The sequence below is a fragment of the Leptosomus discolor genome, chromosome 18 (assembly GCF_034619465.1).
Source record: "Leptosomus discolor isolate bLepDis1 chromosome 18, bLepDis1.hap2, whole genome shotgun sequence".
Lineage (NCBI taxonomy): Eukaryota > Metazoa > Chordata > Aves > Leptosomiformes > Leptosomidae > Leptosomus > Leptosomus discolor.
Window position 1 is genome coordinate 11,635,470 of NC_141408.1, and position 15,707 is coordinate 11,651,176.

At 55.0% G+C, this 15,707-nt stretch overlaps 2 protein-coding genes across 2 annotated transcripts; both read left to right on the forward strand.

Moving 5' to 3' along the window:
* The first annotated feature begins 4,081 nt into the window (after window positions 1-4,081).
* Window positions 4,082-6,489, forward strand: CHCHD2 (coiled-coil-helix-coiled-coil-helix domain containing 2). Its single transcript, XM_009957928.2, has 4 exons — window positions 4,082-4,131; window positions 4,643-4,889; window positions 5,496-5,658; window positions 6,166-6,489. Exons 1-4 carry the CDS (start codon window positions 4,082-4,084, stop codon window positions 6,174-6,176), a joined length of 471 nt encoding a protein of 156 aa, XP_009956230.2. The 3' UTR covers window positions 6,177-6,489.
* A 4,233-nt stretch (window positions 6,490-10,722) lies between these two features.
* PHKG1 (phosphorylase kinase catalytic subunit gamma 1) lies at window positions 10,723-15,663 on the forward strand. The gene is made up of 9 exons (XM_009957391.2): window positions 10,723-10,836; window positions 11,119-11,294; window positions 11,604-11,658; window positions 12,213-12,278; window positions 12,502-12,665; window positions 13,280-13,370; window positions 14,353-14,506; window positions 14,590-14,715; window positions 15,349-15,663. Exons 1-9 carry the CDS (start codon window positions 10,754-10,756, stop codon window positions 15,598-15,600), a joined length of 1,167 nt encoding a protein of 388 aa, XP_009955693.1. The 5' UTR covers window positions 10,723-10,753; the 3' UTR covers window positions 15,601-15,663.
* Window positions 15,664-15,707: the final 44 nt, after the last annotated feature.

Here is a 15,707-nt window from a genome sequence, read left to right on the forward strand (position 1 = left end):
CAGGGCGCCCCGCCCCCGGCTCGGGCTGCCCCCCCCCTCAATTTCAGCAGGAAAATTAGGGTTTTTTTTTCCCTATTTCTTCATATCTGGGCCCCAGGGGGGATCTGTGCTGTTCCGGGCAGTGCTACCGCACCCGGCACGGCTTGACGTGACCCTCAGGGCTGATGCGGTGCCTTCGCTACTGCTGAGGTCCCGCCGGTTTCTCAGACGGGCATCCCTGCGAGCGCCCCAGCTTTTTTCCATGATTTTGGAGAGAATGAGCCAAACCGCCGCAGCCTGCAGCCCGGCAAAGCCCAGCTGGTGCCTCCCGTGCAGAGGGACCTTGCTGAGGGCCCATTACATTCCCAAAGTTTACCACGAGACTTTCCGTGAGGCGCGATTCAGCCAAGCGATACAAAAAGCGCATTAAAAGCTTGTTTTTCCTAGCGCACACCATAGCCTGGTGCTCCGCCTGGCTCCGGAGCAGCTGTCAATGGATTTCCCCAAGCCTCGCTCAGCCTGATCCTTGGAAGAACACGTTTTGCACTTGAGCAACGGGATTTTGTCATCTGTTTCCCAGGTCAAGGATCGCTTTCGTATCACACCTCTAAATATAGCGGGCAGAGCTGTGAGTTAACAGCGCTAGTCAGAATTAGACAGACACAACCCATCAGGGCTGGATCTTCTTTCTTTCATATGTCTCTGATTTCTATCAAAAGCAGTGTCAATACCTGTCCGCCTGTAGTTTAAGAAACCAGCCGATATCTCCGGTTTACCAACACAAACGTCATCTAGTAGCTGAAGAGAAAACAATCTTTGCTTACTGTAAACACCCACCATAGCCACCATTATTGCTTTATTTTGAGGATGGCCACCAGCTCTTTGTTCTCCTTCCCTTCCCGATTTCCCTGTACGCAAGGTAGCGCTGGGCATTAGCAGATGGAAGAACGAGTCGGTACAAAACGAACCTCTGCGAGTTCTCCCCGGGAAGGCAGGAGGACGAAGCACAGCGGCAGCGTTCATACCACCGGTTGTGCCACCCGTGCCTTCACTGCTCTGCAAAACAAACCAAGTCAGGGAGAGACGTGTTGCAGAAGTACTTCAGCAACAAGAAGGAATCCCTCTGCCAGCAAAACTGAGAGCTATTAATTAAAAAGAGTGGGGCAAACCATTCATTAAGAAATGAGTTGTTGGAACTCTAGCTCGCGTATAAACGAAATTAAAAATCTCCTGCTCCCTACGCTGTGCCTTCTGCTACCAGTGGGAACAAGAGGAGAGAGTCGATGGGAAAGAAGCGGAGATGACCAAGATAAAAGGGGCAACTGGAAAAATTAACAGAGGTACTAAAGCTGCAGGAAAAGGAAATCACCTTATGTCATCTGCTTATAGCTTGGCCCTTAAATAAGAGGAGGTCTAGTCAAAGCTTTTCCTTTTGGTCACCCAAGCGGACATCGCGGGGTGCTGGGCCCTGGCAGCATCGCTCAGGCTGGCAGCAGCGGGTGGCAGCGCGGGGCTGAGCTCTGTCCTGCCCTGTTGATGAAAGGTCACCATCACGACAGACTCACCTACCCCCCTGCAGATAAGCAGGCGCTTCTGTACGGCAGCGCTGGGAAGCACGGGGGGTGGCTCCACCTGATGGGCTTCAGGGTTACATTGAAAATTCAGCATTTTAGATCCTTTTTCTGCAAAGTCGTGATCTTTAACCTATTTTAACATCAGCCTGCGTGTTATGCCCGCTGTTAATTTTGACATTGACAGTGATTGGTCCGCCCTATTAACTAACTTCATTGATATTCCTGTACTAATATAATCACTGGTTATCGTACTGATCCAGATCTCTGATATACAAATTAGGATGGGGAGGAGGTGAGGGTCTTCACCTGAACATTCCTTTGTTTCTATGGTTTCATCCCATAAGATAACACGCCAAGAACGGGCACTTTCCCTCCCTGTCCCTGTCTCCCTGCCTCCCTGTTCTGTTCTGGACAATTTCACACCCCGCAGCAGCTTTAGCTTTGACCTTCTTCGTAAGGCAGCTGCTGTCTCTGAGCATCAGTGAGGTTTTGGGTATTTCTTACTACAATGTAAACTAATATCATTAATACATAGCATTAGTTATTCCTTAAAGCAATTAAGTCGTTCATTAAAAGCAATTAGTTATCAATGAAAAGTAATTATCTATTCAAAATCCAAATTTGATTACAACAGCCCTGCCCTGCTGGGCTCCCAGCGCTCCTGCCTTCCTGTGGGAGCTCTCCGCTGCACCAACCGCAGGAGAGAACGCGCCAAATCTGGAGTGAATGACTTACGGTCCGCCTGGGGTGCAAAACTCGTGCTGCTTCCCGGGCATTTGACAAAAGCCCGACCCCAGAGCTGCTGAGGAAGCAGGCGGAATGGAGAGAGGCCGAGAGCAAAAGAACCAGAGAGAAGACACGTGCAGAGATGAGCTGCGATAACGCCACCAGTCTGAACTTAGGTGGATGCCACTGTTCTGAACGTGATATATCGTTTATATTTCTCTCCTACTAATTTTTACACTAGCAGCAACTGCTTTTTCTGACGCTTTGCTTTTGGATCACCGTTGCTGTCCAAACTCACAATATTCACACTTCCCTCACCAGACAATCGTTACATCCCCTTAGCTACAAGATGTTGAAACGACTGGTCTCTCGCAGCTACCTTCCTTACACGGAAGAAATTGTGAACAAGCGGATTTTTTGTCCTGATGAACAGCTTTATAACGTAGTGGTAATGTTGCAGGGCAGCAGCCGCATTTTGGGGATGAATGTGTGTATATGGACACTAAAGATTGAGAAGCAAGCTGCCTGGGAAATAGAGTTGTTAGAAATTTCACTTTCTGTTGAGACTAATTTGAGAGTTTATTAGCTAATTAGGTCTATTTCTATGTATGTTAGTCATCTGGACTCTTTTCAATGGGTTTTAGATCATGAAAAAAACCAAACAACTTGTGCGCTATATTGACCGAATAAGCAGCGAACAGATTTCAGCAGAACAGTTTCACCTCTGGTATATCTGGACTTAACATAGTAAACGCTAGGGACTGTATTTTAATTATATTCCAAGTCATACGACATAACTTGAGCCTTTCTCCTTATCTTTATTAAATGATTCATTCTCTTCTAAAGCTCTGCTAATGGTAATAACTCTCAGCAGATTCCAGAAACCATTTCTGTTTTGCCTCACGAACTCCCTCCGTTTAACAAAGGGCATGCACTGCTGTTCACTTCATTATAACAGCTCCAGATCTCGTATCATGACTACTCAGTAGAAGGCCTGACTTTAATTTCTTCTCTTCCATTTGCTGTTTTTATGGTGTTCCCCTCCCTAGACTACACAATACCAGCCTTTTCAAGCCATCTTTCACCATCTGTCTCATCCCAGCCTTTTTTCTTTCTTTTTTTTTTTTCCTCCCCAAAAAAGCGGCCACCTTCCAAACCCTGATTCAGGTGTGCAGAACCCCGGGGACAGCTGAGACGGGGTCAGGCCTTGCTGGAGCGACCAGCGACTGTGGCGCTCTCATGATGTACCCCGTGCTAAAGGTGCTGTGTTTGAAAACAACAATTAATACGTTAATTTAAAAAGACATTGCTTGAAATACGGTGTCTCAAACCCGAAGAGCACACGCCAGCCCGGGCAGATGCTCTTGTGCACGAGGCTGAGGGGGGGCAGGAGATGCCCTCGCTCCTTTCTGGGGGGAACCCAGCCTTTTGGGTGAAACTCGGCGATTCCGAAGGGCTTTTGGAGTTCTCCTTCACCGCCTCTCGCGGGCTGCCCCCGGGCTTCTCCACGGCGCGCCACTCCCGCACGTTTAAACGCGATTTACCGCTTGATTTCCCCAGACGGACCCGCCGCCATCCCTCTTCCTCCCTCCACCCTCCACCCGCCCTTTCCCGCCCAGCGCCACCGCCTCAGGCGGGCGGTGGAGAGGGCGGGGCCGGCGCAAGCTCCGCCCCCCCCCGCGGGTCGTTCCGGCAGTGACGCAGGCGCGCACGGCGGGTGTCGGGTGACCTTCAGAGGCGGCGGCCGGTGTCGGGCCGCGCTCCCTCCTCTGCTCTCCTCAGCGCGAACCTCGCCCGCCGCGATGCCGAGGGGCGGCCGCAGCCGCACGTCCCGCGTGGCGCCCCCCGCCAGGTGAGGGCCGCTGGGCCCTTTCCTTCCTCTCTCCCTTCCCCTCTCCCCTCCTCCCCCGCCGCCGGGTAGGCCGCGGGCGGCAAAGGCCTTTCCGCCATTCCGCGGTTGGGTGACAGACATGGCGGGGGGGGCTGCGTTGAGCTCGCTTGGTGGAGCGGGGTTAGGGGCGCTTTGGGGGATGGAAATGGATCGCCTCAGCGCTCGCTGGGTGGCAGGGCCTGGCCATCCAGTGCCCGACCCTTCAGGCCCTATTTAATCAGCCCCTGGGAGGTTGTATCTCATTTCCTTAAGAATAACGCAATCTTTTGGGGGGTGGAGTGCGGCTAGTCAAAAAGCAGCCTGCAAACCTCACCCTTTTGGTCATAAATTGCTTTCCAGAGCATTGAGTTCCTGCTATCCATGTGCAGGGGGTAACAAGGGGAAACGGCAAATTCTTGGTCTCTGCAACCACGTGGCCTCCACCCACGGCGAGTTTGGGGAGATAACGTGAGGTTTCTTTATGTCCTTGCAGTCGGGCGCCACAAATGAGAGCTGCATCGCCGGCGCCTGCTGCCCGGGCACCCGTCCCAGCAGCAGCCCCGGCTTCTGCTGTGGCTGCTCCTGCGCCGAAGCAGCCCGGTCTGATGGCACAGATGGCTACAACCGCTGCTGGAGTTGCTGTGGGCTCTGCTGTGGGCCATACCATCGGTCATGCGCTTACAGGAGGATTTGGTGGAGGAAGCAGCTCTGAAGCTGCGAGGCCTGATATCACTTACCAGGTAAGGGAAAGCACGACTGGCTGCCAGCTTATGACGTGCAGTTAACTCGGGACATCAGTTATAGGTAGGCTGAGGTAATTGCTGGAGACCTATAGACCACACAAGTCACAGCTGGGAAAGCTGGGGTAACTGTAGAGACTCTGAGGTAACTACCACAATCACCATGAAGTATCTTAAAAGTAGTTCAAAGGGATCCATGAATGCTTGTGGTAGGATACTGGTGGTGTTTTCTACTGTAGTAACCGCTCTGATTCGGACAGGACTTCTGTGTTCCAGGTCTGATGATGAGAAGGTCTGTTGCAAGATCTTTTTTGCGCTGCTCAGACATTAAGATAATTCTTTTACCTTGCCCACAGGCTATCCAGAGTTCCCTCAGTGTATTTGAAATTACCCAGCTGATTGTTACTTACAAAACTGTTCGGAGTTTGTCATGCCACTGCTGGAAATGTATTTTGCACTTCAGCCCATTATTTGTTTTCCACTTAAAAAGTAGAACAACACTTTGACTGAAGCGCAGGGGGAAATACACAGCGAGCAGCACCGGGGTGGTTTGGCTTCGTGGGCCGGAGCTGCAAAAGGGGCTTATGGAGGTGTCTGCCGTTTCAGGAGCCCCAGGCAGCTCAGCCTGCCTACCAGCAGCAGCAGCAGTCGCAGTTTGCTCCTTGCCAGTATGAAATGAAACAATTCCTGGAGTGCGCGCAGAACCAGACCGACCTCAAGCTGTGCGAGGGCTTCAGTGAAGTCCTGAAGCAGTGCAGGTTTGCTAATGGTAAGTAGGCAGGGCTGCCAGGCCACTACTAAACGAGCTAATCGGTGCAGTTACTGTGGGAATGTCCTGGGTTTTCTTTCAATCCATCTGCTAGAGGGGTGGATACAGAACACGTACGCTGAAGTAAGTTCAAGCAAGTTCTGTTCTGCTTCCTCTTTGGTCCTGTACTCGTAGCGGGAGGTGATGGGGTGGAGAGCGGGTGGTTTCCTGAAGCTTTTGGGCCAGTGCATGGGCTGAAGCTAACAATTTGGGAGAGGGGACAGCAGGCTCGGAGGGCCAGCATAGCGTTAGCATGTGTCTGTTTGGCACAACTGACAAACCATCCTGACCTGGGAGAAAGGAGACTGCTGGTGTTGGGGTGAAGTCTGCAGCTCGACATGTCCCAGCAAATACATGAGGGGAGAGGGAACACCCCCACATACATCTGCTCTATAGCAAGGAAGACGACCTGCTGCTCAGGGATTCAAATCTTACTGTGGTTAACTGGGAGAACTTCTTACCTTCCAGGTTTAGCCTAAGCCTTTGGAGCAAGGTTGCTGAAGACCATCTTAGAAGAACTGGCCTATGAATGAAAAAAAAAAGCTTCAGTAATAGTCTAAAGCTGTCTAATACTTTGTTAGTTCATGTATTGACACTCGTGTCCTCCTCGTGGCTTGATTCCTGCCGTAGCCGCTGCAGACGTGATACAACTTACAGCCGCAAATTAACTTAGCACAAAATGGAAGAATGAACAATAAAGTTGAATGAGCTAATTTGGGTTAACTGGTTTGCTGATTGTTGTGTTGAATGTAAGCGATACGATGTATAAATAAACTTCTCTCTCTTGAGGTACCTTGCTTTAGTGGACTTTGGAGTTGAGCCTGAAGGGTGAGCAGGTGACACCTGATTTTTGGCAGGCTTTTGTCTGCTTGCCAGCAGGGTTGCCTGCAGGGCTGGAGCAGCACCAGGAGTTGAGGAGCAGGGGTGGCTCAGCCTTTAGCTGTGCTTGCCAGCCATCTCCCACCAGAGCACTCCAATCCCACAGGCAGCTCCTGCTGACTGAAATACATAGCGACAAGAAACGCTGTGTCTGACTCCACACTGTCCTCCATGCAGCGAGTCTCAGTTCCCCAAGGAATTTTTAAGAACAAGCTCTATATTCGGGAGATTCTGAGACAGGCCTTCCCCCTGCTCAGAGAGGAGCTCGGTGGGCCGTTCCCTGAGCAAGCTGATGCCCTGTGGAGCAGCTTTGCAGTTCCCTGTGACACAAGCCGTAGGTTTTTCTTCCTCCGTCTCGCGGTAGGAGTCGTGGATGGGAACAGGAGAAGGCGGCGCCGCTGACTGCGGGCGCTGCGGCCGTTCTCACGCCTGGCTTGGGCAAGTGACAAAGCTGCTGCCACGTGAAGAAGAAAACCAAACCCCTTAAAAAATAATTTACCGATGCGAAGTGCAAACCGTCCTTTTTTCCATCAGAGGGAGCAGCCAGCTCATGCCATGCGAAAATCCCTGGAACCTGCAGAGTAAACACCCTCCTGCACTTCAGCTGTGCTGTAAGCCCTGCCCCGGGAGGAAAGGACCGGGAGGACCAGGAGTTCTCACGGGGGGGATAACCTTGCACCGAAAAGTGCAATCCCTGTTAAAAATACTTGCAGGGCATGACCCGTTTTTCCTGAAGTGCTTTTGTGCCTGTTCTTCAAAGCCTTCATCTGACCGGCAGTCCCTGGCAGTGAAGAGAGACAACCGGTATAAAATGGGGCAGGGTCACCTCAAACGTGGGGGACGCTTCCCTGGTGACACGAGCAGCTTTGCCCTGGCTCACGAAGCTCACACCTCAGCTGCCGGGCGTTTCCCCGCCCCGGTGAAAAGAAAAGAAAACCAGTTTGGGCCAGAAACGCCCGCACTGGGCTGCTGCTGATTTTGCAGCGGACATCCCTAAAACGCTCCTCGGTGGATGGGGATTTCGGGGAAAGATCCGCTTGGCCGGGAAAACAATTTTGCAACTCCCAAGGGTGGAAAAGCAGCACCCGCGCCGCAAAGCCGGGCGGAGGGGCCCGCCAGAGCCTTCCCCCCCCCCCCCCCCCCCCCCCCCCAGCACCACCGCGGCTCAGCCCCAAGCCCCGGGGCTGAGCCCAGCGCCGCGCAGGGAAGGGTTAACCCCGGCGGAGCAACTCCCCGAACCCCCCGGGGCTCCTCCGCTCCCCCCGGCCTCCCCCGGGTGGGGGTGCACGGGCTCCCCTCCCCCGCCCTCCCCGCCCCAAACTGGGGACAGCCTCGCTCCCTCCGCCGCCCCCCGCCATGCCCGCCCGCCGCCGCCAGCTCGCCTTACGCTTTATTTTTGGCCGGGGCGGCGGAGCGAGGCCGCCCTGAGGCGGCAGAGGCGGGCGGCAGCTCCCCAGCGCCCAGGCCCGCGTCCCGGCCCGGCCTCTGCCCTTCGCCCGCCATCTCCCGCCTCAGGCCCGGGGGGGGGGCACCGGCGGAGCCAGGCCGCCCGCAGCGAGGTGAGGCCGGCGGCGGAGCCGCCTTGCCGGGACCCCGGGTGGTTTTTTGGGGCGGGGGGGGGGGGGGGGGGGGAAGAAACCGCCTTCAGGAAACGGGGCTTGAGGGGCGGGGAGGATCTCGGAGCCGGCGGGGTTTGAGCCACCCCAGCGAGCTTGCTTTCGGCATTAATTTAAGCGTTACTGGTATTTTTTTCCTCTTTCTTCTTTGCCAAGGACGGCGGGGGCTGGTTCCCCGCTTTTTTTTTTTTTTTTTTTTTTTTTTTTGCGGGAGGTTTCGGTGCAAAACCGCCGGGGGGGCTTTGCCGGGGGTGCTGCTGCGGGGCCGGGGCGAGGCGGCGGGTTGGGGGGGGCGGTGGTGGTGGGGCACTGCCGCGCTGGCCTAAAAGCTGACTTTAGCTTGGGCTTTCCCGGCTTATCTCAATAAATAGTCGCATGTTATTGAATATTTACCAAGGCGAACGTTTAAACCCGCGTTTCGCCGCAGCGGGCCGGTGGCGGAGCCCAGCGCCGCTCCCTCAGCGTTCCTCCATCTCTGCCTCAGGACAGACACCCCCCCCACCACCCCCGACCCCCTTTCCCCCCCCCCCCCGTGCAGTCCCATGGAATTCATACAGCACTGATAATAAAATCGGCTTATCCTGTTAGTGCTCTGTACGGGCTGCTTGTATAATATCGGGGTGTTTTAAACAAACTCCTGAGCTCTGTCCTCCTCCTAGACGGCGGCACACAGACCCCGGGCTTCCCCTGCGGATGCTCCCCAGCCTCCAGCCCTTCCCCGCACCACCACCAACCCCCTCCCCCGGCTTTGATTTTCACCTTCAAAGAGATCAAAGTTTATTCCCTCACCTCGGAGATGTTTGTTGGGTTTTTGTTTTTTGTTTTTGTTTTTTTTTCCCTGATCCTGTCTCTCATTTATCGTTTCAGCCCTGACCTGGTTTAGCACCATAACATTTCCAGCAGCTAAAATTTTCTAAATTAAATGGAACTGATGGCCGTTTAGAAATGCTCCAGCCCTTATTAGACATCCCTCCCAGCAGCAGACAGACACCTAAACCACAGCATCAATCCTTGTAGCTTGGTCAGGACAGATACGCATTGATAATAAGATTTAAATGTACTTAGAGATGCAAACCTGCCTGGCAGTGTCCTGGTGGAGTTATTGCCGCCTCAGAGAGAAAGGCAAAGGAAAACCCACAGTACTGGGGGGCTCTTGCCCACCTACTGTCTATCCCCCAGCAGCAAGCTGTCACCCCAAAGTGGGAATTTTGCTGCCCAGACTTAAAGAGCTGCTCTCCACGCTGGCTGCTTGGTCGCACTTTACATTTGTGGAGCAGCTGGACTCGGGCAATTGGGATTTCAGCAATGCCAGGCACAGGAACAAGCTGAGGACATCCAGTTCCCAGGGCTTAAAGGGAAATGCCGGTGGAAAATTAGGGATGAGGACTACTGATTCCCCCCCCCGCCCCCCATCAAAATACTGTCATACTACTCCTCCTCCAGCACTGGCAGCACATACCAAAAAAGCCCAAACCCAAACCAAAAAAAAAAAAAAAAAATAGGAAAAAAATATACAGGACAAAAGCCTTTCAGGAGTTTTGGAGGCTGCTGGCAGCTGTACATGCATGGCTGAGGAAGCTCGCTCACCCGCTGTCCTCGGGCTGGCTCAGCCCCGGCTGACCCCACATGACACTGGCTGTCCCCAGGCACCCAGTCCCCTGCCTGCACCCTGCCCTGCTGAGCCCCCCACGCCACTTCACCGACCCTCGCCACCCGTTTTCCCCCCCTTAGTCCTTTCCCCTTCATTTTAAACACCATTTTTTCCTCCTTGTTCTCAGCCAAACCATTCCGGAGAACTTTGTCGTCTCAAAAGTAATCGGCAAAAAGAAAACAAGAAGAAAAAAAGGCAAGGCAGATTTCACCGCTTTGCAGGGGTCTGTGGGTGGTGTCAGCGTGGGGTGGCGTTTCTGGAGGCTGCTGCTGCTGGGGACCTTCGGAGCCAGCATCGCCTTGCTACTGTGCGCCTTTTGCAAGCTTAAGGTGCAGCTCAGCTGCTGCCTCCCCTGCCAGTGCTCACCCCGTGCTCTCCCTGTGCCACATTAGCGGGAGACTCAAAAAAAAAATCAGTTAAGTTGCTTTCCCGAGTTGGAGGAACCAGGAGAAGCGTGGCATAGCCTGTAACACGTGGTAGGAGCTGGAGGACGATGCCCTGTGAGCTGGGTGCAGGTGCTCTGCGGGAAGGGATGAGGTTTTGAGGTGCTGCAGCGCTTCCCAAAGCCTTGGCCCCAGCCAGGCTGCTGATGCCTCTGCGGATGGCCAGGCTACAGGGGATCCAGTAGGATTTCTCTTGTTGCCCTCAATGGGCTCTCCATGGGGTCTTGAAGGCAAAGCTTTGCTTTTCCAACGAGTGAAATAAAATGCCCCCTTTGGTCTGTGGTCCAGGATAATCCTCCTCCCTTCTCCTGCAGCTCAATGTTTTCCCCTCTGGGTGAGGGGATCGGGGACAGGGCAGGTCCCTGCTCCCGCTGTGGGTGCAGCAAGTGCCCATCCTTGCTCTTTTCTCCTTGCAGCCCATTTCTGCTGGCAGACAAGTCCAGAGTGCTGCCAGACAGGAGCCAGAGATGACCAAGGAAGAAGACCTACCAGACTGGAACTCATCCAAGGAGTTTTATGAAAAATATGAGCCAAAGGAGGTTTTGGGCAGGTAAAGCTTGTGTTTGGCAAACTGTGGTTTCACGTACTCCAGTGCCTGATAGGAACAGTGTCCCCTGGGAATCCAATACGAACAGGGCCCATAACAGCAGGGGGTTAAAAATAGCATGAAGCAGCACTTCCCATCAGCTCAAAAATCTTCTGTCCCACCAAGACAGGGTAACAGAGCGAAAAGGAAAACACCCACCAGCCCAGGTGCCGATGGCACGGCCGTGAAGTCGGGCTGGATGGGGAGGAACGGAAACTCCCATCTTGTCTGTGTTGTCCCTGGCAGGGGGGTGAGCAGCGTCGTCCGTCGGTGCATTCACAAAACCACCCGGCAGGAGTACGCCGTGAAGATTATCGACATCACGGCAGGTAACATATCCCCCAAGGAGGTGCAGGAGCTGCGAGAAGCCACCGCTAAAGAGATCGACATTCTCCGGAAAGTCTCGGGCCACCCCAACGTCAGTAAGTCAGGCTCTGAGCATCAGGGCAAAGGGGGGTTTCTGCCCCATTTATTCTTTGAGGTGTCCCCAGGAAGGGTTTTTGGGGTGAAATCCCTGGTGGGTCAGATCTCTGATGGTCCTAACGTGATGCGGGGCACCTGCTTAGAGCATTGTTTGCTCTACCTCTGTGCCCAGGCTGTCTCCCAACCAAAACGTTAATGAAGATCAACTCCTCATTAATTCAATTAGCAATTAGATCAGCAATTTTTAGTCCATTAACAGAGAGGAACACGCTACACACTGTGCTCACAGCCCCTGTGTTTCGTTACAGTCCAGCTGAAGGACAGCTACGAATCCAGCACCTTCTTCTTCTTGGTGTTTGACCTGTAAGTACCAGCTTGCCCATCACCATCTTCCCAAGCCCATTCCCGCTCTGCAGATGGCCACCAGCCAACACTCACCCCAGCTTTTTATGGCCCAAACAGGGCAAAGCAGGGGGACAACCAGCTTAAGGTAGAAACAAGCCTCGATTGCTGCGAGCCAGCTCGTGGCAGCCTTGCTGCCAGCAGCATTTCCCCTCTGTCAGCGGCTCAGCGCTGCTCAGGTTTCCCCGTAACCTTTGGTGGGAGCCGTCATGCATCCCTGCGGGTTATTTATATGCCCAGCGGGACCAGGGCGCGCATGATGCTGCGACTCCTGACACCGTTGCGGCCCGATGGAGGTCAGCGGAGGGGGATGGCACTGGGAGAGCCCTGTCCCTGTCCCATCCGAAACCCGCCCTTTCCAGGGACAGCCTTTTTCTCCTCTTGCCTGATGTTTTGCAGCGATACAGAGGCATTTTTACCCCTTTATATTAACAAGTCGGCTTGTCATTTTGTGCAATGGCTGCCCTGGGCTGTTGAGGGGCACTGACCCCCTCCGTTTCCCCTCCCGCACGCAGGATGAAGAGAGGGGAGCTCTTTGACTACCTCACCGAGAAAGTCACCTTGAGCGAGAAGGAAACCAGGTAAGGCCAGATGCAGATGGCTGAAAAATCACGTTTCAAAAGCAAAGCGTGGCTTTGAGGAGCGACCTTGCAGCCGGCGCGGCACCCACGGGCAAAACAGCGGCCCAGGCTGCGCCCCCGCGCTCAGACGTCGGGGTGGAGCTGCGCGGTCCCTGTCCCCATCCCCGGGAGCGCGGTGCTGGTGGGCGTTCGGGCCAGGAGAGATGCTGTCACCCATCCCCAGGAAGATCATGCGTGCGCTGCTGGAGGTGATCCAGTACCTCCACTCCATCAACATCGTCCACCGGGACCTGAAGCCGGAGAACATCCTCCTGGATGACGACATGAACATTAAGCTGACGGACTTCGGCTTCTCCTGCCAGCTGCACGAGGACGAGAAGCTCAAAGGTAGGAGGATGGCGAGGCGGGGGCGATGCCGGGCTGGCCCGTGGCCGCCCCGTGGCTGCAGTGCCCACGGCGAGTCGGTAGAATCTCTCCAGCCCCACCGTCTCCTTGGGGATGGTCTTGCTGCCGCAGGTGCAAATCTGTGCCTGTTGGCTTGGGGCACCCTCCGGCTCGCCCGGGAGCCTGGCTCTGCCCGCGCACGGCCGCCGTACTGCGCTCCTTGCCATGAAGGAGTTGCTGCCCATTAGGAAAACCATCCTATTCTTTCCACTTCTTTTTTCCTCCAGTTGATCCTCATTACCCCATCCATTTACTGCCCAACATTAAGGGTTTTTTTCCCCCCAACTCCTACCTTGCAAACAGCCACATATCCAGCAAGGGGCATCCCCTCCCACCAGCATCCCCGTCGCTCTCTTTGCTCACTTTTTAGCCACTATAATTCACTGAGAAAAGTCACCAGCGAGACACATGTGAGTTGCAGTGACTCCCTGCAAGGACCATCACTGCAAAGATCCCACCTGGGGCCCAGGCCCCCCTCACTGACTGCTTGGGGGTGGGTGGGGATGGCACAAACCCTCCCGGGTGCCTCAGGGGGATGCTCTGGCCTGTCTTCACAGAGATCTGCGGCACGCCTGGCTACCTGGCCCCCGAGATCCTGCAGTGCTCCATGGACGATGAGCACCAAGGCTACGGGAAGGAGGTCGATATGTGAGTGAGGCGCCTGCCTTGCTGCCTTCCCCCTCGGGCTGCTCCCAAAACACATGTGGTTTGAGGCAGGTGGGGAGTTGTGCAGGTGGGGACCCATTTGAGCGTTTGGAAGGAATTAAATGATGCGCTGAAAGACAATGTCAGGGGCTGCGAGGGGTTGTCCTGGTTCCAGGGGGGCTCTGGCACAGACCTGGGGGAGAAGCAGCCTGAAGCTGAGCCCGTCTCCCTGGTTTGCCCCATCCGGGAGGAGTGAAAGCAACACTTTCTGCTCATAAAAATCAACTCAGGCTGGGCTCCAAGACACAAGGCTTCTTAAACACGCCCTGTAGCAAGACTTGAACCCAAGGCAGCCCCTGAGAGAGCAGCCAGCTCAGGAAAGCCCGTCAGAGCCCTGCAGGGCCTTTGCCATCATCTTGGGTGGCTTCAGGCTCAGGTCTGCAGCAGTCGGAGCTGTAACCAACCACTCAAAACACACCGGGGCCTTTCAGCCCCTTTTCAGTTTAAATACCTCCGTTAACTCCCACGCCAGGACACTTTGCACACCCCAGCCTGAGCTGAGACAGCCCCCAGGGCATCCAGCCTCACTGGCACCACCGTGTCCCACCCTCTGACATCCTCTCCCTCCCCTAAAAATATGCAAGAAAACCCAAGAAAGGCAAATACCTCCAACTCACAGCTTCCTCCTGCAGCCTCCAAGGGAGCAGCTCCACATCAGCTCAGCCTCAAACCCCTCCCCAGCAGCTGGGCAGCCCCTGCTCCTTATTACCCATCAGGGCTAACGAGCCTCAGCAGTGAGCTCCCCTCCTTCCTCAGACACCCCTCGGGGCAGTATCCTCCTGGTTTTCCAGGGAGGCAAAGCCACATGTAGCCCAGCATATCCCAGTTGGGGGGGGAGGCACCGAGCTACCCTTGGGGCACGGATCCGGCCGGTTGCCCCTGGGGTACGACCTGGGGCTGGAGGGTCTGGCTGGGCTGCCCGCAGGTGGAGCACCGGGGTGATCATGTACACCTTGCTGGCCGGCTCGCCTCCCTTCTGGCACCGCAAGCAGATGCTGATGCTACGGATGATCATGAACGGGGACTACCAGTTTGGCTCCCCGGAGTGGGACGACCGCTCAGACACCGTCAAGGACCTGGTGGGTGCTTGGGGATGGGAAAACCTGGGGAGGGAGTTGCAGACACCTGGGATACCCCGGGTCGAGCCGGTGCCGTCCTGCAGATCTCCAGGTTCCTGGTGGTGGACCCGCGGCAGCGGTACACGGCCAGCGAGGCGCTGGCCCACCCCTTCTTCCAGCAGTACGACGTGGAGGAGGTCCGGCACTTCAGCCCCTTCCGGAAATTCAAGGTGAGGTTGGGTACGGGGGTGTCTCTGCACCCTGAGCCTGAGCCCAGGAGCTGCAGGAGCCGAGCGGCGGGATGGATCCCTCAGCTGAGCTGGGACAAACTGGGAGTTCAACAAGGCTGATGGACCTGGGCTTTGGCAGGATGCTGCAGCCTGGGTGGAGACCTTTCTCTAAGCATTACGGTGCTTACGTTCTGGTACTTCCTAGGGGCTTTTTCACAGAAGGGAATTAAATGAGAGAAGGGGAAAACCTGCCTCCCACCCCTCAAAAAAAAAAAATTAGAAAAAAATCACTTTCTAACTGGGAATCGAGAAGGCTGACGTCACATGGGTGCATCGAATGATGCAAAAGTTGATAAAACAGAGAAGTCCTTTCCCCTTGCTTATAGCCAGCCATTAGGGCAGCTCCAAGGGACCTGAAGTGGCGTTAGGTGACACATTTAGGACTGACCCACAGTTTTAACATTAAGGCCACCCTTGGAAAAGGCCTGTACCGCTCACGCGGGAATAAATACCTGTGCCAGGAGCCGGGCGCCCTCCCGCCTCCTCCGTGTGGGTCGCGGGGATGTGTTGGGGCTGATCCGGTCCCGCTGTAGGACTGGCCACACATTCCAGCCTGTTCCCCCTGTGCTGCAGGTGATCTGCCTGACCGTCCTGGCATCGGTCCGTATTTACTACCAGTACCGGCTGGTCAAGTCGGTCACCAGGGAGCTGGTGGTGCGGGACCCGTACGCCCTGAAGCCTGTCCGCAAGCTGATCGACGCCTGTGCCTTCCGGACCTACCGCCACTGGGTGAAGAAGGGGGAGGCGCAGAACAGAGCTGCCCTCTTCGAGAACACCTGCAAGGCCATTTTGCTGACGCTGGCGGCCGAGGAAGGGCTGTTCTGATCGCCGCTGCGTCAGCCGACGAGTTTGCTCAGAGTTAAGGCGAGTAAAAGCTTTGAAAAGCAACCGGTGATTTCTCTCGCTTTTTCTTAGAGACGCTGCTGGCCTTG